This window comes from Echiichthys vipera, assembly GCF_963691815.1.
Source record: "Echiichthys vipera genome assembly, chromosome: 21".
Classification (NCBI taxonomy): Eukaryota; Metazoa; Chordata; class Actinopteri; order Perciformes; family Trachinidae; genus Echiichthys; species Echiichthys vipera.
This window is the reverse complement of record NC_139846.1, coordinates 22,244,758-22,268,955: the sequence shown is the minus strand read 5'-3', so window position 1 is coordinate 22,268,955 and position 24,198 is coordinate 22,244,758. Positions and strand designations below refer to the sequence as shown.

Here is a 24,198-nt window from a genome sequence, read left to right as displayed (position 1 = left end):
ACTAACGTTCCAGAGTGCTTTCCCTATGATGCATAAATAACATCTTCTACCGAGAGGCACAACAATCAGTCATACACCCGACACCCACCCACACTCATGGGTGTTGCTGTGTGAAGCCTTGGGTGCCTGAAAATACATCATTCGGTGGTGCGTTATAGCAGAACCTTCCAGGGTATCACCGAGCGTCTCGTGTGCGAGTAAAACCCTTCCATATGGAGGGCTGCGGGTGCGTCCCTGTAAGTTATCCGCGGCAGCCTCCCATTATTGTCCAATAAAAGCAGTTGGCGCCATGTGAGCCGTGCATGTCACCACCGACGGCTCCCACTGTCTGCTGCGCTTCCGCCCTGCACGCGGAGGATCCACCGGCAAATGTGGATTAATAACGCCACCGCGGTGAACACGCAAACCTCCGGCACACACGGGGAAATAAAGAGGGGGTGGGGGCGTGTTTGGAAGAATACCTGACAGACAAATAAACTCAACAATGCATTCTCATGTATAATGTATAGGAGGAAGGCCGCCTGCCATACCGTTTACACACAAAGGCACCTTGTTTAAGACTCAAGTGGAGCCTGGATGAGTCATTACAATGGTTGGTTTTTTTCTGGTAGCGATATTTTACCCATCAGCAGAATAAAAACAACTCTCCACACAAATGCCTTTGCACGGACAAACACGCATCAACCCTAGCTCGGTGAAGCTGTTTTCCGAAAACACACCAAAGGTTAATCGCACGACATTGTCATCCCGCTAAAACTAGCGCTCCGAGGCCTGGACAAACAAACCTGGCTGATAAGCCCGGCGGTGGCATCAAAGCCTCCCAGATTATAGATTACCATCAAATCAACCGGTGCGCCGCAGCGACGGACAGGCACCTGCTACTTTACTGTAATGCCCCTACAGGCTGGTGATTAGTGCAGGGAGTGTGTGTGTTTGTGTGTTCATGTGTGTGTCTGGACCTCGATACACAACAGCTTTTAATCAAGGTGAGAGGAGCTGGCGCGACAATGGGATGGCGGGTGATATCCGACTGCTTTTTTAAGCTCTTCCATGTTTGCGTGTGCACAGATCTGAAGGTTAACGTACTGTACATCTGGTCTGTGGTTATCTGTGTGCACGTGTTTATGTTTGTGCAGCTATGTCATCCAAGTGCGGCTCTAACAGACCATAAGTAGTAACCAGTGTTTGAACATACAGTGTTAGAGTGGCACAGTGCCCACCAAAAGGACCGTACAGTGACAGCAGTGCAGTGTGTTGCCTCTGTGCCCCCGTCGCTCGGCTCTGGCAGCAGCAGTGTGAGGATTAAGGAAAGTCCTGACCTCCTCATCCACCTCTCTTTAAAGCCTCCGCTCGTTTTAAATGGCTTCTCCAAAACTAACTGGCTGGATTACTGTTCAGGTGCTCACCCGATCCCCCGCCCACCTCTGCTGAACACAACACAGATGTTGTGCACACACTAGAGATGCTCCGAGCAGCGTTTCTCCTTTACCGACACTGATTCTGATACCTGAACTTACTTAACAGCTGATGTCTCTGGTTATACATGCAGAGAATTAATGCCATAAAACTTCATTTCATCATCTAGTTTGACAGAAGATCTCTAACACACGCGCCGATGCACCCGGTGACACGCACTCCACGAGTAAAAATGCACACACGTGCACTAATACACAAAATGATCTCTCAATACAAGATTCATCAATGCTCGTTGTTCCAACAGGTCTCCAACCGGTCGCACCGTTTATAACCGATGGAGAGGCAGCAAGTACAGTCCAGCGAGGGTTAGGAGAGAAAGAGAGAGAGAGGAGAGAGACTGTGAGGAGGACAGTCCACGGGATATGCTGGTATTCAATTTACCTGCTTCACACACACACTCACACACACACCCACACACACACGCAGAAACACAGACACACACACACGCACGTCCCTCCCCACACCCTCAAAATTCCACCAGCGGGGCAGAAATGCTAACTCCTGTCTGTCTCCCTGCCGGAGTCGCTGGCGTAGCACTTTTCTCCATTTTAACCTTTATCTCACTCCTCTCCTCCCATCGTCTGCTGTCCTCCTCTCTTTATCTCTCCTTTTTGTCAAACATCCTCCTCACAGGCAAACACGGTTGTAAAGGTGGGAGATGCTGATATTGTTTGGCCTGTGTATCAGTGTGTGTGTGTGTGTGTGTGTGTGTGTGCGTGTGCGTGTGTTTGCGTGTGTGTTCTACATGAAGTACTATATGAGAGAGCCCAGGGGCTTGTATTGTAAGGTAGATTTTGGCACACAGACCTTTCTGTGCACATGTGTACTCTCTGAGTGTGTGTGGTATTGTTTTTGTACCTTTTTGTTCTACGGTGTAAATATTTGGGGGTGATTGCGAGCTTCCTCAAATGAGGATTTCAAGGTTTTTTACCACATTTGAATGCCACTTTGAAAAGTAGAGACAGAATTCAATAAACACAAAAATAATTACAACCTTAAACGGGTCTGAACTGAATACAGAGCGGGTTGAATCCTCACTGGTCCACCGAGAAATAGATTGAATATCCACGGAGCTCCAAAAAAGTCTAGTATATTTATTTGAAGACATCAGAAAAAGCACCTCTACCCCCGTATTGTGTCTCCTTACGGACTCACCGTAATCTGTTTTGTCACAAACTGGACTCGGTTATCAGAAGAGCCCTAACATGCATATTTCATTCACCAGCGCCCATTAGTTATGCACAGACGACTAGGTAGATACACTCTCGCCGCGGCCGTTTGTCTTTCTAATGGAGGGGGGACAGAAGCGACTACAGGCAGAGAACAACTCTCATGCTCCTTTAATGGGAATGAATAAAGGATGAGTCGAGGCTCAGACACCAGGTTAAGACGCTGTTTAGCACCTCTGGCCCTGCGCCCGGGATTGGAGGCAGGGACGGAGGGAGGGAGGGAGGGAGGGAGGGAGGGAGAGATTGTAGCGGGAGGACAAAGAGAGGGATGAGAAGAGGACGTCGGGATACACTGATGTGCCGGTGGCTGATAGAATAGATTTGCTGTATTGTTGGCTTAAGTGTAACATGATGTAAGAAGAGGACATTGTGACAAATAGATGTTTTTAGAGACTAACGGGGCTTTGAACAGTTTAACACCACCACCCTTAAATAATTCATTTATACCAAAACCATACAATTAGTCATCTTTTGCTCGATCTGTGTACAAAAAGGATCCAATTCAGTGGTTGTAAGGGCATTTTTTCCACAGTAAACTCAAAGTAAAAAGTGGAGAAAGCTCCTTGTTGACACTGAGTCTGGTTCCATACGCCTCCACAGACCTCTTCTCTTTGATCCACCTTGGGAGAAAATGAAAGGCACGAAGAGCGAGAGACAGAGAGAGAGAGAGAAAACAGGGAGGTACAGGGACCTGAGAGGAGGGATGATCTAAAGCAGGTGGTTTCAGGGAGAAGGTAGGAATGGACAGGTGGTGGTGGGAGTGGGACACCGTGGCACTGCCGTTTACTCAGCTTTGCCAACAGCCGTCCATCGGTAACACCGAGGGCTGAGAGAGCAGGGGCGGTGATGGCTAAACCTGCCAGTCTGCTACCTCAGACAGTCATAATGGCTGCCACCTGCCCCGGGTTACAGCGGCTCGACAGACCTCATGGCAGCAGCCGGCGACACCTGCGCTCAACAGTCAGATCACCACATCAAAACAAGCCTGAAGGATTAGACCGCCGCTGGGAGCCGAGGGCGCCTGAAGAAGCCACAGGCAGACAGACAGAGAGACGCTTTTTCAGGAGGCTTTTCTCTCCCCGCACTGAGGCCAGTGGAAAGAGCCCCATCAGTGCCGTGAAGGCCAAACCCTTTCATTAACGTGAGAAAGTCAATTATCTTTGGCTTTGCACCATCAGTGTAAACATCGCTTCACCTCATACTGGTGGTTTACAATACAACACTGGAAAAGGGTACAGCGGTAAAGTGTTCAGTCCTGTTTGGTGATAATGACAGCTCCCCCGACGCTGCGTGTTTTTCACATAAAAGAGAAACACGCGGAGCGGCGTGACGCTCTCCTGCACTCCCGAGCTTTCAAAGTCTGTGGAGTACTCGAGGAGCTGTGGGTGATGTCTGGTGCCATGTGACATGGTGTGAGTGCATCTTATTTTAGAGTGAGAGGTTGAGATAAGGTGTTAGGAGGAAGGGAGGGAGAGGAATGCTGAGCTGTCCTTGTAAGCCTCGACGCATCTCCCCTCCCAGGTTAAATTCTTTGATTGCAACCGCTGCTGCCGTGCCAATGGTCAAAGAGCCCCCTACTGCATTTAGTCACTGTGATACAATCCATTTCAAACTGCACACATCTATCCTGCAGTAGTCTTTCGCTTTCTTTGAGTGATCCTGAACTCTGCAAATGCACGCTCTTTCTCTCTCCTCCTTCTCTGTCTTCCTCTCTCTCTCTCTCTCTCTCTCTCTCTCTCTCTCTCTCTCTCTCTCTCTCTCTCTCTGTCCCACACAGCAGTTTATTCAGCTGCCATGTTTACATTCCTGTTCAGTCAGCCTCTCCCAGGGGAGGATGACTGGATCTGAGCACTGTGGCTCAGCCTCTCTCTCTCTCCCTCTCTCCCTCTCTCTCTCTCTCTCTCTCTCCCTCTCTCTCTCTCTCTCTCTCCCTCTTGGCTCAAGTCAGTTACATGAAGCTTGCAACAGATACTTGTGGCCGACACAAACAAGGATACAGTCGAAATTTGGGGTATTTTGCTCGGGCCTGCGGAGGAATATGCGTATGCAAACATGAAACCAGGTTTTAAGGAAATGCGAGATGAGGAACTTGTGAAATCACTCAGAGACTTGTTGCTCACCCACGGCAAAGAGAAGCACTCAGTGGATCTTTTTCAGCAATGAGGAAACCTTAATGCCTGTCTCTCAGCTGTCCTGCACGGGCAAAGTAATGGCGACTATGGGCGGGGCCGGGGGGAGGCTAATTGGATGGAGCTATAGGACGTCCTGAGCGCTCAGGTCCCTGGCACTTCACTGGCCTCATCATTAGACTGACTGGCTCCTGTGGCCTCCGGCAGAGTGCTGTCTGCACGCCCTAATGACCACTGACTCACTCAGCGCGCAGCACCGCCGCCACATTAGCCCAGCCCAGAATAGCCCCAAATAAAGAGAGATGAGAGGGGAGTTGGGATGTTAGGCGCCCCTACAGTCTTGTAAGACATTACTCCAGGACACACACGATTGTGCCGCGTTCAGTTCAGTTCAGTTCAGTTCAGTTCCCAGCTCAGTGTTCTCATTTGAAGTCTGAATGAGTCTAGTTTAACACTATTTAAAGGTCCCATATTGTAGAAAGTGTCTTTTTTGATTAGAAAGCAGACTGAGCTGATATATAAATACTGTGAAAGCATCAAAACGCTCCAGTCCACAGTGAAATGCAACAGCCTGTATTCAGAAACTGTGTCTTGAAACGAGCCGTCAGGACTTCTGTACGGTTGTGATGTCACAACTACACTATATATAGGTAGGAAGTGCTGCTACAGTGCTGCTACAGTCTTGCAATGACGATGCAAAGATGGGGTAGACCCGGAAATGCTGACGGTGTTTTTTCAGGAGGGGGGTCTTAAAGAGACAGACGCTAAAACTGAGTGTTTCAGACAGAGGGTGAATACAGGTATATTCAGACAGACAGTGTGAGAAAAACAATGTGTTTTTAAGCATTAAAGTAAGTAAACGTGGTCTAGTATGAATTAGCATAATATGAGACCTTTAATTTCTTCTTTGCATTAACAGTAATTGTCTTAATAATCGTTCCTGCCTGTAGAATTGTTCTGACTTGTGAGTGATGCTCAACCCTTCTGGTTAATACAGGAACAATATCCATAGTGTCCATATTGATAAATGAATAGCCACTTAAGTTGATTTATGTCATATGTTTGTTTGAGGAGCCATGATGTTGCACTGTAATGTCTTACATTTGCATGACAAGTCATCAGGTCATGAAGGAAAATTCAAAATAAATCAAATAACTTTCAAACACTGAAAGTGAACCGTGAGTACTCAGCTCATTTTTTCATTCATATGAATAAGACTGGAAAGTTATTAACCTAGTTGATATGTCTCTAAGTCGGCCCCACTAAATCATCAATCGTGACGCAATCTACCCATGATGCAGTGGGCTGGTCAGAGTATTGGTACTGTTTGAACTGAGAGAGAAACTGTGCCTGTCTCTACACCGCTGAGAAGTACCGCCATGTTATCTGCCTGTATTACGTCACAATAATGAGACTATCATGTTGTAACAGTGAGTTGTGATGCAGAGTTTAAAGGAATACTTCAACGTTAAGAATGAGATGAGAGTAGTGATGCCACTGTTGTGTCTGTACAGTAAATATAGAGCTAGAACAAGCAGCCTGTTAGCTTAACGTAGCAGAAAGACCAGAAACAGGGGGAAACAAAAAGCTTGGCTCCGTCTGGAGGAACCCTCCTGAGTTTCTGACCTGACACAGTAACGGCCAGTTTGCCAGGCTGCTAATGGAGGAAATCACTACGCCCGGAGAAGAAATAGTCCTGCACATAACCCCCCTTTGAAACCGCAAATTGTTATTTCTACTCTTGGGCTTTTGTACTAATTAAACAAAGATATAAAGAAGGAAAAGTGTGACATGTTAATTAATTAGAGAGCTGCTAAAACAGATCCTGTTACCTTTGGACGCAGCCCGGCTATCTGTTTCCAAAAATGAGTTTCTGAAACAATACAGAGCCTGGCTCAGCAGATAGCTACGGGTTAACCAGGCTGTAAAACCCACATGATGGCAGGACAGAGGACGGCTCTGTGTTCAACTGACCACAGGGGGTAGGAGGAAGTGAGAGAGAGGGAGGGAGGCAGGGAGGGAGGGAGACAGGGAGAGTTTTGTAGTGTTGTCCTTCCAATAAGAAGATAGCAGTAGATCTCCTCCAGCAACACCTCTCCACTCTCTGTCAAGTGTTGACTTTAGGTGAGGAAAAACAGTGGGTTTGGATGATGGACAGGACAGTCTGAGCAATAAATGGATTCCATAAAGAGGCAAGTAAGGATAAAATGGGAAGATACGGAGAGAGAGAGAGAGAGAGAGAGAGAGAGGGAGGACACATCTGCTAGGGATTTGGGACAGGGCGATTTCACCTTCTGTCAGGAGAGAGAAGAAAGAGAGAGGGGGAGCCAGTGTGAAAGAGACATGGCCTCTCAAAGATACACCAACCGAGTGCAGTATCAGCCAAAAATACTCCTCCTCACAAGTCAATACTGCGCATCGATTACTCCTGTGCAGGGCTTATGCAACATCACCACCTCAGCGTACGACTATGGTGAAATCACTGTGTGCACGCTGGGGTTTGCGCGGCGACCCGCTCGCCCTGTTGAGACAGGAAAGTAAACTCTTCGTGTGTGCCACAGGGGCCTTAAATCAAACTGCACAATGTGAAGTGATGGCCTGGACACACTGAGGGAACTGTGCTCTCGTAGAGCCATATAAAGACGGACGCAAGGAGGGAGTGCAAAGGACGTAGCAGGGACACAAGAGTGTTAAATGTTTGCGTGGTTCTTGCGAGAAGACCTCGACCACTGAAATGACTTGGTAATGAGAAGTAATCCAGAGCGACAGGGAGCTGAGGTGGATGTCCAGGTGAGGAGGACGGAGGCAGAGTGTTGGTGAGACACACACTCTCACCCGCTACCCCTTTTCCTCCTGCTCTTAGTCCGGCATCAGCTCTGCTTCTCCCCTCTCTCCCTCTCCTGAAACCCAACGCATCACCATCTCCATCGGGACTCTGATGTGAGCTCGAAGACGGCCGCGCTTAATCGATAGTGCCAGGTTGCCAAGACAACCTTGATTTCCTGTCGCCGCTTTTGCCGAGCGCCGGTGATTGCGCCGGGTGTCCGTTGCACCTGCCGCCCTCTCCTCCTCCTCCTCCTCCTCCTCCTCTTCCACTGTCTCATCAAGCGCTCCTTATCCCTCGCCTCCCTCCCGTGCGCCCTCCTCACGCCGTATAGCCACCAGAGACAAAAGAAGAGGACAGATATACGGAGATACAAAGGCAAAACAGATTAGACCCAAGAGGTTGGGTTTGGACAATCAAAACAGAGTATTGTGCGTGAGGCCACATGTCTACACGCACACACACACACACACCCACACACACACACACACACACACGTGCATGCAAATACACTTAAGCAAACACACATGCCCTGTCACCCTGAACAAAAGCGAGCTGTGACAGTTATCATATCTACCTTGGAGGGTGATGTCATTGCACCTGGGGAGCGTTTACGATCAGTCCTCTCGCACACACACACACACACACACACACACACATCATCCCCCCTTGCCTCTTTCCTACAGGAGGGGTTGGCACCTCCTTTTTTTTTTCATTAATGGAGAGCTCATTAATCGTGGCTGATAACGAGGACGTGGGACAGGGACATGATTAAGGGGCTCTCTCTCCTTTAGCTGGGCGCCCTTGGGGATAAACAGCCCAGGGTGTGTGTGTGAGTGTGTGTGTGTGTGTGTGTTCTGTGTGGGCCGCATGTTAAAACAGGTAAAGGACACACAGCGAGTGCTATCTCTAGGACATCTGTGGGGTAGGATACTACACGTGTTTTCACTTTTTACTGATTATAGCCACAGTCAGTGTAGTCACTCGTAGCCCGCTGAGAATCCCAGTCTTTACCTTTCTCATCTGTGTCTGTGCGTAAATCCCTTAAAGATCTTAGCTTGTCCTCATGAGGATTCCCCTACGGCGACAGTTTAATACTGAAGGAGAAGCTTCAGCTTAAAACAAATCTCCGGAGGTTTTATTCCCTACGTCTGCAGCATGTGAGGACGCAGACTCCTGAGCTTTCCACACGCGCTGAAGTCTCTCTCATCACCGCGAATAGAGAGACAAATATTTTGATTGAAGTGAAAATGTGTATATTCTATGATTGCTGTTTTAATCAAAGCCTGTGCCTGTGAAGGAGCCTCATTTCTGTGCATTATCTGGTAATTTGTCAATTCAATAGTGCGTCAGGCTGAAGTGGAGTCATATTAGCTGCTAGAGTGAACAATATGTATGCCAGACTGAGACTAATTTCTCACTGTTGCACATTCTGTAGACTATGAAATTGTTGATTGTAAGTTAAGAGAGTCATATGATTTTCTCTCTGCTAGTCTGTGCTGTGTGTGTGTCTCTGTGTGTGTGTCTGTGTGTGTGCGTGTGTGTATGTGTGTGTGTGTGTGTGTGTGTGTGTGTGTGTGTGTGCGTGCGTGCCTGCAGTCTCCTGTTATGTTTTTGTGCCGAATTGATCTGTTTCAGACGTCTGAGACGTTCATAAAGAATTTAAGCCCGAGAGGTCGTGGCACCCTCAGTAGCAAAGGCACCGTTCTGTCAAATGTGACGGGTTCACACCTATCTTTCATGGATTTGGAAACACACACACACACGGACATTTGTGACAGTCGTACACAGTGTATGTCGATCACCACCCGTCCAACAGAGTGTCACAGGTGGCCCTGCTTACGGGTAAATCGCAGTCGGCAACTGTTCATTTTGATACTATTTATGATTATTATGAACATTTTATTAAAGGTCCCATATTGTAAAAAGTGAGATGCCCATTTTTGTTTTTTTAAAGCAGGTTGAGGTGCTATACAAATACTGTGAAAGTATCAAAACTCTCGATCAACAGTGAAATACCCACAGATGTGCACAGACAGAAACTGTTCAAACGAGCCGTCGGGACTTCTGTACGGTTGTGATGTCACAACTGTACTATTTAGTGCCACCACAGTGCTGTTACAGTCATTCCCCCGGGTACAGTGACACTGAGAGCACAGACGCAGGAGACCTGGGAACGCTAGCCAATCAGAACAGACTGAGCTTTAAAGAGAGAGCGTTTCAGACAGAGGGGGAATCCAGGGATATTCAGACAGTATGGACACATTACAGCATGTAAACATGTGCAAAATTAACTAAATAAGGGACCTTTAAGGAAAATGATTCTATTATACTACACATAGTTTAGTTCAGTAGTTGAACTTGGGGCGGCAGTAGCTCAGTCCATAGGTGACTCGGCTGGGAACCGGAGGGTCTCCTGGGCACTGCCGAGGTGCCCGAACCCCCAACTGCTCGGGGCGCCGATCCATTGGCACCCCCCTCGCTCTGACATCTCTCGATTTAATCGCATGTATATAGGTCCTGTTTGTGCATGTGTGTGTATTTTGGGCCTGTGTGTGTGTGTGTGTGTAACATGAATTTCCCGTTGCGGGATTAATAAAGTAATTCTTCTTCTTCTTCTAAAAGTTTAGTCGTCTATTGTTGAGTCGTCACAACAGACTAACTATCAGCAAAGTACACACTTGCTACAGAGAGGCCAACAACACTTCTGACTAACAATAAGAGTAAGGTTAGTGCAGATCACTAACTTGGTGGTATGGTGCGTCGAAGTAGAGGATCGCACGCATGTAACGCATGTAAGCGATCCACAAACACAACGGGATGTTATAACGTCAGCCAGAGAGCGCAGATCAGTCCACATATACATAAAAGCTTTGTAGTACAGCAATCGTTTAGTCTTACACACACATTAAATCCAATCTGTCTGGACCAGGACCCTAATCCCCTCTCCACGGCCATGGAGACAAGCAGACAGTAATCCTCCATATTTGTATATTAATAGCCGGGGTCTCAGAGGGGCCTCTCTATATATCGTGATGTATGTTTTATTAGTTGGGTAATCTGCTTGTCGATCAGAGGACCTGGTCCATTTAAACCTGGGTTTTAATAAAAACACAAGCGGCCCTGCGTGAGGGATAAGCTCCCCAAGGACACGGGAAAGAGCATTGCTGGGTTCAATAGACTCATCATCCACAATAAACAGCTTTACATCAATGTTATCTGTCACGGGGCAATACAATTATTAGGTGGAATTCAGCCGCGGGCTTCTGCCTTCTCCTAAGACGAGGGCTAGATAAAGCCTGACCCAAATACAAGCCCGCTACCTTGTTACCATAATGCATGCTTCAATCAACTCTAATGTTATTTCTGAGGGTGTGCTTCAGAGTCACCGTGCGTGTCCATAACAATCCGTATCGGCCGGAGACTTTCTCCCTGTCCTCCTGAGGACTTGACCCTGGGACGCTCAGGTGGAACACATTTGGTTAAGATGCCGCTCCACGTCAGCAGACACGACCAGGAGAGCGCAGGGATGAGATTCCTTTGGATCTGAATCACGTCGGAGTCGTCTGCTCACCTCTCAGCCCGTCTAGACGCTGTGTCACCGGCACACACACACACCCCCGCCGGACGTCTGTCCCGATTCGTAGATTTATCAGACAGCCATTCGATTACAAGGGCACTGCTTTAAATTAGCAGGCGAGTCAGGGAATGATGGAGGTGGGCTGGACAGGAGCGCCATTACAGTGGAAGGGACACTGCCCCTTTTGTTTACCGATGACCCGCAGTCGCCAGCGATCACAGTGACATCTGTAATCATTTCAACTACAAGTGCTGATGCAATTTAACCGGCTATCTTTAAAATATTTGACTCTAATACAGAGGTATGTGGCGTCGGCGTGCAGGCGCAGCTTTATGGCGGGCATCAATCAAAGTGACTTCCATTGGATAAACAAACAAACAGCTTTCAAACATCTGGCTGGGAGAGATAGAGGGAGAACTGGAGAGGCACCCCGGGGAGATGTGTGGTTGTCCTCTGAGATCTGTTGATTAGGAGGAAGGATGGAGGGAAGGGCGGACAAATGAAACAGAAAAAGGAGAGAGAGGAAGAGCCCGTTCACGCTTCGGCCAGAATTCAGGTGGAGGTCAGGAATGCACTCACAAACCACGCTTAACACTCTGAGCTACACACACACACACACACACACACACACACACACACACACACACACAAACATGGCCTTTAAATGCATTGCAGCCAGACCATGTGACTCTCACGGGGTAGTCTCATGGGAGCATCCCCCACCCCTGGTCTCTCCCTGATGGACTAAAACAACAGGAAGTCAGCCTGGCCTGCAACATCACACCACACCTACAGATAACTGCTCCCTCTTTCACACACACACACACACACACACACACACACACACACACACACACACACACACACACACACACACACACACACACACACACACACACACACACACACACACACACACACACACACACACACACACACACACACACACACTTTTCTACACTGTTTCTACTTATTCACACAGAATCATCCACACCGATGCAGAGAGGCACACCACTTCAGCCTTCCTCATCATTCCCATGTTACATTAGCGGCAGCCATTTATCAGTGATCACGCTGAAGTCTAAGTTTAATCTCTCAAAGTGTGCTGCGTGGTGCGGAAGAATCGATGGCACGCTGCCCGCTGATGCTGGCGTCGGTGGCGAGCGAGACGCGCTGCAGCCTGGCACTGAAACAAGGAGAGACCGAGGCTGGCAGGGGGTGGGCTTTTTCAGCCACTGAATAGCCCTTGTTTATCTAGGCCCCTATGGGAAGTCAGGACACTGCAGTGAATAGGAGCCAGTTAGCAGCGATGGCATAATAGGACCAGGGGGAGGACGGGGACGGGGACGGGGACGGGGACGGGGGGGGGGGGGGTCATTGAAATTCAGCACAGGGCAGCGTCAAGACAAACCATCACTGCCAGCTGTGGCTGCAACTCACAGGAGCAGGGGAGTGTTTTCTGTGGTTTGGGGTGAACGACGCAGCATTAGGTGACCAAAAAGTTTCAGATTAGTTACTCATCCAAAATACCAGATGAGAGGTGGAGAGGAAAGATCTTTCACAAAATTTGGCAACTGTTTCGCTAAACACAAGAGGCAATTTAAATGAACTTCCTCGTAAGAATGACACTGGCATGACAGGACTATTTTCTCTTTGGGCCTATGTGTCACGTGCCCTGGCTCTCTTTACGGGCAGCTCAGAGGTGACTGGAAGCACTGGGAGCCGTTGGGTTGACACAGTCGTAGTGTTCTTCTGCCCTATTTCCAAGTCTCAACGGTATGGCAACAAAAAAACTGCCCTTCCCTTGCGCCACTTACATTTACAGCGCCAAATCTTTTTCGTGTGTCTGAAAAGAGACGCTGTTTCTCTCCGCCCTCTGTGTGCTGTGAAATAGACGGGTCTGCCGCTCGCCATTGATTCTTTTCCCGGGCTTTCATGTTGTCTGCCCCGGCTTGTGGTCTCCGCGGCCCCTTACGAGGAGCCTTAAATAGGCTGCCACAGGTGCTGGGGGGCCGGGTAGGTGAAGGAGGGGTGGAGGTGGCCTGGACGGGAGCAGGACCACAGGAAGCCTCTTGTTTTCACAGAGATAAAGGGCTTTCAGGTTGCATCCTGGGCCGTAATCTCTCACACACTTCCTGGTTTTGTTCGCGGAGAGGCAGGAGAAAATGACAAACTAACCTTTCGCCCTGAGACGCTGATCGATAGCTCCCGATGAGACAGGATGTGTGTCTGCCGTGGGTGGATTTGAAGAGCGCAAGATGACACAAAATGACAAAGAGACAGCGTGGATGATGATTTTGAGCGGTGTTCATTAATAGCCCTGATTTATGGGTTCATTTATGCCGAGTGCTGGTTCATTACTGATGATGATTATAAAAGTGTGCATATAATTTCTCTCCTGACCTCTTCATTTGCTTTTAGAGCACAATTAACATTGTTCCGAGCTCTTACATCCTCATTACAGGAAAGATAACGCTCCCTTCCTTCAAATTCAGGCTCCTCCTTAACCAGTCACTTAGTGTTGGCCTTGGGTTTAAAAAAGAGCCATTTAATAGAAATTTGCATGAAAGGGGTTTATTGAAAAGTTGGCATTGAGGAGAAGCGCAAAACTTCCGAAGAACAAGCAACACATTCACACGTTTACAGCGAAAAAAGCTCACATTCCTCCTCTTTTCTCTGCTGCTCACACACACTCTCTCTCTCTCTCTCTCTCTCTCTCTCTCTCTCTCTCTCTCTCTCTCTCTCTCTCTCTCTCTCTCTCTCTCTCTGTCTCTCTGTCTCTCTATTCTGAACATGTCCTTCTGGAGAAGGCCAGCATTTGACCGTGAGCCACACCCTGTTCTCCTGCCAGAGGAAACTTTCAATCTCCGCCTCTCTCTCTCTCTCTCTCTCCCTCTCTCCCTCCCTCACTCTGGCCGTAGCTCTGGCTCTCTTATACTTTTGTCAGGTGTTATTTATGAGCGCTGTGTAGCTGAATTGCTGCATGCCTACAGCACCTGCTGGTGTTGGAGACTCGGAGCCAAGGCAGCTGCCAGAGAGAAATGGAACGGGAGAAAGAGACACGGCAAAAGGGGAAGAATACGCTGGCAACGAGGAGCTCAGGGAGGAGCCAGAGAGTGAGACGCTTTATGGGAAACGAGAATGAGGGGGTCACAGAAGGAGAGCGGAGGCGAGCACCTGATGGTCGGGCCAAAGGGTGGGGCTCTGTCGATGTTATAAGTACACTGGCATGCGGCTAACAGATCACACCACTACTGATTGGTGTTATGAAGGGGAACAGTGGGACAGAACAAACAAACAAGTGATGAGCAAGCACTAATTGATGGTGTCGTACGACTCTAAATATGATCAATTAAAGGCCATGCTTCATTGACTGGAAGGCAAAGGCGCCGGCGTCAGTGTAACTAGAGAGGGGAGGGCGCTGTCAGCATGAGTAAGAAGACAGATGTGTGATCGCCTGGCTACGGAGATGCGAGGGCTTCTACTCCCTTCACTACCTACAACACACACATCACGCACGCATGCATTTATGTAGGGCCCCGGTGTGTTTTGACTGTAAACACCTGAGCGCTGGTAGTGGTGAGCTGAGCGAGGACAGGTGGGCTGAGACGGGTCAAAGGGCACAGGCTTCATTCCAGTTCCCAGAGTCATTAAGACCCAGTGTTAAAAAAAAAAGCTGCACCATGTTCTTTGCTCTAGAAGACGTAAAGGGTGGACAGCCTACATTTACAGGTTGGTCAACAAGAGTACTGTACGCAACATCAGATCCAAGGTTAAATGTGACAAAATACCTCAAATTAGTAGAACGAATAGTGACACCCAAGTGGTAGAAATAAGAAACATAAGGAGTGATGTACTTTGCTTTCCACTGCGGATAGCATCCCCTCAGCGGAGGCAAGATTTGCAGCTGATCGCCATAGCGACGCCACGTGAAAATGGCCTTGACATCCACTTCAACATCACACTCGTACTTCTAATTCCACTTTCTAGTATCGGCTCAGCTTCCTGAAGGTGATAATAGAAAAGTGTTTTGCTACCGACCTAAAGCCAAAAGAGAGCAAGTCGAGGCGAGTTGTGCCGTGCCGTGCCGTGCCGTGCCATGCAGTGGAAGGGTGGCATCCACCACTGACCTATAGTTATCACATCTGTCATTTTGAAAACATAACTTTTATCCGTCTTGTTGTGATATGTGTACCGCTCTAAAGAACTACTGTCAGTTTAGCCCAGGCTGCGTTTAACGTTTGTATTGTCTTACTCACAGAGACGTACTGTATCTCTCCTCCTACAATAGTCAATGACAATGTCAATGTTTCCAGGCTTGGCTGCCTCCTTCGGTTAGGTCCCACTAGCGGGGTCATCGGGAGCCCAACAAAACACTCATGAGTTAAATGATGCTCCCTGCCTCCCTCCGTTCTGCCCTCCCCTCTGTTTTCAGGCTGACCGTTCTCCTCTCATTAATCCTGTGTGGATGTTTATCCATGTTGACATTCAACATAGCAGCCGGCCCTCTCTCTGACTAACAAACAGGGTGACTAAGGGTTTTTTTTTTTTTCTTTTTTCTGGAGCTGTCACAGGGCTGGCCTAGCCTAGCCTAGCCTAGCCTAGCCTAGCTAGCTCGCCGGGGCATTTGATTTGTCAGTCACATCACAGTCTGTGCCACTGGAATAGGTGTGTGAATATGAATGTGTACCCCCTCAGGAGGGCCATTATCAGCTCTGTGTGCTGGAGAGGAAAATCAATATGGTCATCATAGCAGGCTGGCAAAAAGCCAACCGCCAGGCTGTGTTCAAGCACAACACATGGCAGCAGATTACTACTCATCTGATGTCATCTGGCTTCATCCCCGCAGACAGAAACACTGAGGGGCTAGAGTAAGGTCAAGCACATTTAAAAAGGCACTAAATACCAACATCTGTGTCAATAAGATGTTACAAAAGACACCCAAACCCACAGTCAGGTGGTCTGAAGTGAAGCTGCAGCAGAGGTTTGCCCTGATGAGTTTTTACCATAAACACAAGCTGGCGTGAGAGCCCCTCACCGGGCCCGCCTTCTGCCTATTGTGTCAGTCCAGTCTTTTTCATTAACCGCTCCACTGAGGACCACGAGGGAGGGGAGGGGGTGGATGGGCGGGAAGGGTACGGAGGAGGTGGTGGTGATGATGATTGGGGGACGAGGAGGAGTCGGCAGACGGGCCCAAAGGGACTCGGTGTGGACCCGGAGAGTAGCCACCAAATACATGATTAAAAACACACATCAGCAGGCAGCGCTGGGCGCACCATACACAATATTTACCTCCACCAGGACGGCAATTTAGAGGTAATCTCTCCCTCAAGTATACACACTACTAGAGAATATTATCTCTCGACCCTACACTTGTGGGGAGGGGCTGGGAAGGAAGGGAACAAGTTAATGCGGAAGAAAAGAAGAATATACACGGAGAGTGTGTGGGGCTGAAGTCATCTTGCAAAACACACCTGTCTGCCCGTGATTCACTGCTTTGGAGGGAGCAGAGGAGAGGAGGGCAGAGGAGGCTTTGTATGTTTTCTGCTCAGTTAGCTTACATGATGCACTTAACTGAGCTCTCCTCCCCACATCGCAGTGCAACAAACACAGCACAAGAGTGTTGAGGGTCAAGGCTGTCAGAGCTGCTGCAGACCAACACTCAACAACCAGCATGTGCGTATGGATGTTGGTCCACATGTGGTGTCGCAGGGCAACAATTCTGGTTACAGTAACTAAAGGACCTTTAACACACGGCAAGAAGAAGTCCAGGCTGTTATTCTGGGGGGGGGGGGGGGGTGGGGGGGGGGGCACATTTTGCTCTAGAGCAACGGTTGTGTTTTCGTTCAGCCCACTGAGCTTATGCGTCGCTTCAAGCTCCCACCGCCTCATCCCTGCATTACCCCCCCTGTGCACAATATTTCTGTCCTTTCGGGGAGAGTGTTGGCGATCTGCGGATGGCTGCGTCAGCGTCAGTCAGGGAGCCTCCGAGGTGCGCGGCCCCATCACATTGTCCTGTCATGCAGATGGACCCCTCATGGCCCACGCTGGGGATTTGGGGAAACTCCTGCCTGCTGTGCCAAATTAAGCCTTCACCCTGACATTAAAAATAGCGCACTGGGTAGCACGTTGCCACTTTAAAATACACGGGATATAAATGCCACGGGGATGCGTCGGCGTTAGCGTTAAAGCGAGCGAGCGTGACGCAGACGTAGGCTACATATCCAAGACAAAAATGTCAAACGGAGTGTTGCAAAGCAGACTCTCGAGGGCCCGAGGGGCTGTGTGAGAGAGGGATTTGATGAATTCTGCGAACGTTCCATGGATTCCTCCCTCGCAGGGACCTTTGGGAAAAGAATGGGTCATATGCAAATGGCATGCACAGTATGGAGGAGAAGTTTCCCACAAGCCGAGTGTGAAAAGGGCTCTCCCTCCCCATGCCGGGCCCGCTGAATGGGCCTTTTCTTCTGCCACTGAAAGTGTATGAGGTAGAGCAGGCAAACTGCAAAGGTAACTAGGCTCTTTCTCCTCAGGCTTTCTCACTAAAGCCCCAACACACAATGGTTCATTTAAGCATTCAGCCACACAAACCCCAATAAAGCACATCCAAGCGCAGTTAAGGGGGTTACTGAAACTGACTCTGGGTTTAAAACTCCTTCTTTACGAAGGGAGAGCACCTTTTTATAGGCTAATGCTCTCAGCCTCCATGGGAGCAGCTAATCATTAAGCTGCCTTAACAGAGGTGGGAGTGTGGTCGTACATCACATCGTTTCACTTCCATCACATGGTCAGATGAGGACAGGCCTCTTCTCACCCCGATGGACGTGTTGGGACATGAAGCTCACCCAGAAACACAACTTTTTTTCCTGAATAACTTAACAAAAACAAACAAGAGTGACGATGATTTCATTAATTAAATGAATCAAATGTATGTATTTATACATATTAGAGCCAGACCGATACATCGATCAGCATATATTATCGGTCAGCTGATATTGTCCTATCACAGGCGTATTGGTATCTATTGGTATCAGTGTGTATGTTTGCAATATGACAACTTTCTTTAAAGAACATAAGCAGAAAACCATGCCTGGGGTCTTTTAGAAATGGTGTCATACAGCTATTAATTACATTTATATTAATTCAAATGCTCCGCAATGTAATACATTGTATATGATACATTGTATGTACGTAATACGTTGCATGTATAATGTGTAATGTGTCTATAATAAAGTCATTTGTTTGAGAAAGCAGCCTCATCAGTGCCTTTGCAGAGTCATATCGGTACAAAATGTCTATACCACACATAGATAATGGCTATTTTAGCTCCAGATCCAAAAATCACACTATTAGCCGCCATATTGTTTCATCTTTCCACTCTAAAATCGGTATCAGTCTCAAAAATCCCGCATCGTTCAGGCCCTAACATACATGTACACGTATGCTCCTAGTTTGGACTCCATCCCCCCTCTGGGCTCCACAGGGAGCCCACAGTTTAAGGGGTCAGAGAGGCTTGGACGGAGAGAAGGAGGGAGCGGAGAAAAAGCTGCAGCTCCAGCGCTCCCCCTCCTCCTCCTCCTCCTCCTCCTCCTCTCTTCCCTTTTCATTGAACAGACTTTAACACAAACACAATTGGACATGCTGGAAGCCTCACAATGGCACAGGAGGGGGAAAGTGAAGTCATACTCTAGGCACGCATGGGTGCCTAGGTCAGGGGGCAATCAACAGCACCCCTGGCTACTGTGTCTTAACCCCCCGAAATAAAGGACTGGCCCTGGAAGGAGGAGTGAGAGGGAAGAGACCGGGGAGCGCTGGAGGGGGGATTTCCTCCTTACTCGGCACTTTTGAGATGAAGCTGCTGAGGAAGTTGGTGCAAAGCAGTGAGATAAATGAAAAATTTCCTCCAAACTCTTCACACAACAGGGGTGGACCTTTTAAATGTAAACAGATGCCTTTTAAAACACTGGAGTGGCATGTGGCGCTACAGAGCCGCTACAGAGCCCCCCCCCCCCCCCCCCCCCCCCTCCCAAGTCTTCCCTCCAGCCAATAACACTGCGCCTGTTTCTCCTAGCAAACTGTAGCTACAGCTCCACTATTGTTTTTATTGTTCTCCTGCAAACTTACAGCATGTGGTGGCGTTTTGAGACGGAGTGAGCGGGTCTGGGGCACTGAGTACAGTTTGAGTATAGTTTTACCAGGGCAATAAACATGCTCTTCAACATTGCATGGCTGTTGCCGAGCACCGAACCCACAACCTCATTTTCCTTGTTTGATGGATGATTCACCAAGGTGTGTGTGTGTGTGTGAGAGAGAGAGAGCGTGCCTCAGAAAGAGAGAGAGAGAGAAGGGAAGACTGAAGACAGGGAGGAGAGCGAGACAGCTTAGGGGATGAGACAAATGACCCGTGTGATTTTTGTCAGATAAATAGAAACGCAACCTGCACACACACTCGTTTCAAGGTGTCTCCGTAACTGTTCCGCAAACATCGGCCCCCGGCTCCTGCGCATGGGTACACAACTGTCCCGGCACAGCCCTGTTTATTTTTGCAGGGAATGTTAACACCGGGCACATTCCTCTATTCCCAAATTGCTGTGTTAAATTACCGTTGTGGGGAACGGTTGCTATTCCTCGGGGGGGGAAGCGACAAAGGAAGCTGCAGTACCCCGCCGATTGCAAACACCTGTCGTCCTGCAGGCTGTTAACACCTCTCTGTTTACAGCGGGGAATGGAGCTCACCTTGATCTCGGCTCGCCACGCTCGCCAGGGACCCGGCAGAGCAGACTGACCAGAACAAGCTGGGCACAACTCGGGGGCTTCCTTAATTATAGGAGCCTGTACTTGTGGACGCGAGGCTGGAGTGGGTTTCTCCAAAGACAGCAGCACGTATTAAAATCCCAATCTGTTAGAAAACTGTACCAAAAACCAAGGGTATGAAAACACCATCGGCCTTCAGACTGACTCAACTGAGTAATCCCATTCATAGAGCAGAGATGTTGATTTACATGACAGATCAGCAGCAGCAGCCTTGTCAGAGGTGCTAGGAAGTGGGGACTTAAAAGCGGACCTTGGAGGCTCTTTGAAGCAAATGCAAATGAGGGAGAAGTCACAGGGAACCCATCTGTTTGGTTAAGGATGTGACTTTAAATATCAATAGGCCTGTGGCACTGTTTAATGAAAGCCTGTTAGTTAGAGTTAGAGGAAGAAAGAGTGGAAGAAAGGCAACAAATGACATCCCAGAGTAGCACTGCCTCTCTTTACCAAGGCAGAGATATCAGCACCTTGACAGCCGGAGCGTTATTGAAGGTGTGTCCACGCTGTGCACGTATGAAGCCGGACAAACGCTCCAGGGGAGGGGATGCAAAGCTGAACACACCCCGTAAAGAAACGACCTGACAGTGGAAAACAACCACAGCACCCATAAAAAACAAGCCCCTCTTCGCGTCATGCATCAGGTATCCGGGGGGAGTTCGCACGACCGCAGCACCGCTCAAGAACACACGCATTTCCTCACACTAATGACTGTTTTTACAGAAAGTAGTGCCAATTACCGAGCCCGTCCGTCCGCCCGTCCGTCTGTCCGTCCTCTATCTGACCGTACAGGTTTGTTTTGACCGAATGAATTCCCCCTGCGTTGCCCCAGTTCCTTTGAGCAACACTGGGTGGCACAACACTTGAGGGGGACAGCTCTTACAGACAACACACTTTGTCCGAACCGCGACAAAAACCGCTTTAGCTTTCTTAAAATAAAATATAATTATATAAAGTAAGTGGTTTGTCGCTCGACAGGTTCAACCCAGGGGCGTAAATACACGGTAAAATACGGCAAAACAGAGGTTGAAACTCGGCAAAGTCCTTTAGCTTTACCGTGACACTAAGACGAGTTAACGTGTACGTGTGTGTGTGTGTGTGTGTGTGTGTGTGTGTAATAGACATATAGTAACAGAGGATCCCCGAGCGGAGCCACACGGGCTACTTTGTAACCGTAAACACTGTTTCCACACCGCGACACAGACCCCCGTAGCTCCGCACACCGGACCGCAGCTTATGTATCCTCTTGTGTTATTAATATTAATTAAATATATATATATTAATAAAGCAAAAGACTGGCGGAGAAGACAAGAACACCGAGTGCGCCCTCGGTCCTGCGAGGATCAGGGTCCCCGGCGCGCGCCTGGAGAGGATCCGCTGCCCTTATATGGGCCGCGCTCGCCCTGCTCACACAAACAGCGCGTGAGATACCCTCGTCCCCCGGAACCTCCGTTACCTCCGTTACCTCCGTTACCTCCAGCCGTGTTTCTGCTGAGCTTTCTGCGGGCACTTCACCGCCCCGGACCCGCGGTCCAACCCGGGACGAGCACGGACGACACGGAACTATAACTATAATAAGTTGGAGGGTGAAGAAAATAGTGCGGTCCTTAAAAAACGTGCTCCGGCGCAACAACGCGCATTCTCCGTCCTCCCCTGCCTCTAAAACACCGTCCTGCTGTCGTCCATAATATAACCCCAAGTTGGAGCACGTATAGCGGGCACGGTTCAGTGAGGAGAACTGCGTTTCTCCAGCCCCGGTGGTGCAGCAACAGTGTCCTGTCGCTACCTGCTACGAGTGAGCGAAAGAAAGGGAGAACACCCCAAACAGTCGCGTTCACACACACAAGCGTTGTCCGACACATTTTCTGGACACAAACAAAGCAACGTCTTGTGTTGTTTTCAACCCGAATTTAGCTTAAGACGACCCGGGGTGTCGAGGACCGCAATAACAACCAGGTAGCCTGCGTGTTCCCCCCCTCACAAACAGGTCCGAGTTGAGTGCCGGGCTCAAAAAACTCGACAAAATGAAAGAAAATCAATGAGCACGGAGTCTGTAAAGAGGGTCAAAGTGTGTGTGAAGGGGCAAAAGAAGTATAAAGTGCAGACAAAAGCTGCTCCGCTCATTACGGGGTGAGGTGCGTATAACGGTCCCCGGTGCAGCGGACCGCTAGGCGGAGGGAGAGACGCGACCCAGGTATAACGGTACACCACATAGGGCTCTAATACAGCGCTCACTTGCTACTTCCCAGCACTTTCGGTGACTAAAAACCGGACTTGTGGGCTGCCAAAGTACTCGGTGAAATTACCGGGAGACGGGACACGCTCCGGACCGTCTCCCCGAAAGCAAAGCTCCGCGTCGGGAGTAGTTTAACTCACCGTTGTTCCTCCTCGGGTTCGCCTGCTTTCTGCGCTTACACCTGGGGCCATCCGCCATGATCCTTTCGTTGTGTCTAAATGCTGCCGGAGAGTCACCTCCTCTCTCACCCCCTCTCCCCCCTCCCTCCCTCCCTCCCCTTCACCTCCCCTTCTCCGCACCTGGTTTACGACACTCAGCTTTACGACATCACCTTCCCGCACCTCCCCGACCCACGCTGCCAGCACCGTCCATAGGCGGCTAAGTACTGGAAGTGAGGAGGGGGGGGTGACTGCAAGCGCGCTCTACCTGCCCAGCCTTTTTCTAATGTGTGTGTATTTAAAACACATTTATTTATGTCTATTTAGAGCAGAAAGCATTGTTTACAACACAAAAACACCCACTGTACCTCTTTTATTTAGGGTTTTATTGCTTGTTTTGAAAAAAAAACAAGAAAAAAGAAAAGAATTGTGCTGTATTTGGCATTTGTATTGACACACACACACACACACGCACACACACACACACACACACACACACACACACACACACACACACACACACACACACACAGTAGCCTAATTGGTTGAAGTCAGATTAATTATTCTGTGACATAATTAGTGCACAGTATGTCATTTTGCTACCTAACTTTGACCTACAGACCTGCCGCTTACATCACGCGCACGCATGTGTGTGTGTGTGTGTGTGTGTGTGTGTGTAGCACAGTAGGACAGAAACAGCAGACAGAGCGTGTGTTGGAGAGGAAGAGGTCATGAGACTGTCATCACTGATTCGATCCTCCACCTTAAGAAAAACCCTGCTGTTTTCCTGAGCACACACACACACACACGCACACACACACACACACACACACTAGTATAACAGAAGCCTCTGTGTAAATAGAAGAGGAAAAAAAGCTCCAGGATCACATGTTTGAGGTGAATTCTTCTGGAAACACATAGTGACAGGAAAGATGAAGTTTATGAACTCAGCGCAGAACGAGCGACGCTTCAGATCCCATGACATGCAATTATAGGTCAGAGGAGCTGCAGTCGCTGCCAGGCGGTGGCTATTCTCGAGGCGGATCACTCTAAGGTTTCTGGTGCTTGGACCTCTGGCATGTGAGAGGTGTTATCATCATTCCGTCTATTGTGGCATTAGGGCCGGGGACGCCGGTTTTGCTTTTGTTGTGTTGTGACTGTTAAATGAGGCCATGACATTTCGTAATCACTGGGAATTGTATCCATCACAGCACTATGGTCACTTTATTCTTCAGTATTCATCTGTTACACAGAGCTAGCATATACTTAGACTGCTGTTTTCCTGCCATGCACCACTATCACTTTATTATCTAGCTTATAGTTATATATTATATTTATACTCTATTACTGCACTATAGTTCTGTTTACGTCTGCTCATTACACACATGTATCATGTCTGACCTCATCTGAATCTGATCACTGTCCACTTATATCTTCTCTGCACTACAGTTCTGTTTATACCTGTTTCAACAGTCTACTGCATGTTTACATTGTTTACATCTTATACACCCGCTCACATGTCTGCTTACATCTGATACACGCATGTCTTTCTACATCTCACGCCGACGATGTATCTTACCTGTACTAACACACTAACATCCTGACACTTATTCTACCTGTACTAACACACTAACATCCTGACACTTATCCTACCTGTACTAACACACTAACATCCTGACACTTACTCTTCTTTTACACTTTATTCTTGTGTTAGGTTAAAATGTTTTTGTATAGTTGCACTGTCGTGATTTGCTGCTC

At 48.6% G+C, this 24,198-nt stretch overlaps 1 protein-coding gene across 1 annotated transcript in view; it reads right to left on the bottom strand.

The window, feature by feature from the left end:
- The window catches only part of zeb1b (zinc finger E-box binding homeobox 1b), a 51,890-nt gene extending 29,362 nt beyond the window's left edge, over positions 1-22,528 (bottom strand). Inside the window, exon 1 of the mRNA XM_083936617.1 lies at positions 22,423-22,528. Coding sequence (XP_083792743.1) covers positions 22,423-22,480 — 58 coding nt within the window. The 5' untranslated portion in view covers positions 22,481-22,528. The remainder of the gene's footprint in view (positions 1-22,422) is intronic.
- Positions 22,529-24,198: the final 1,670 nt, after the last annotated feature.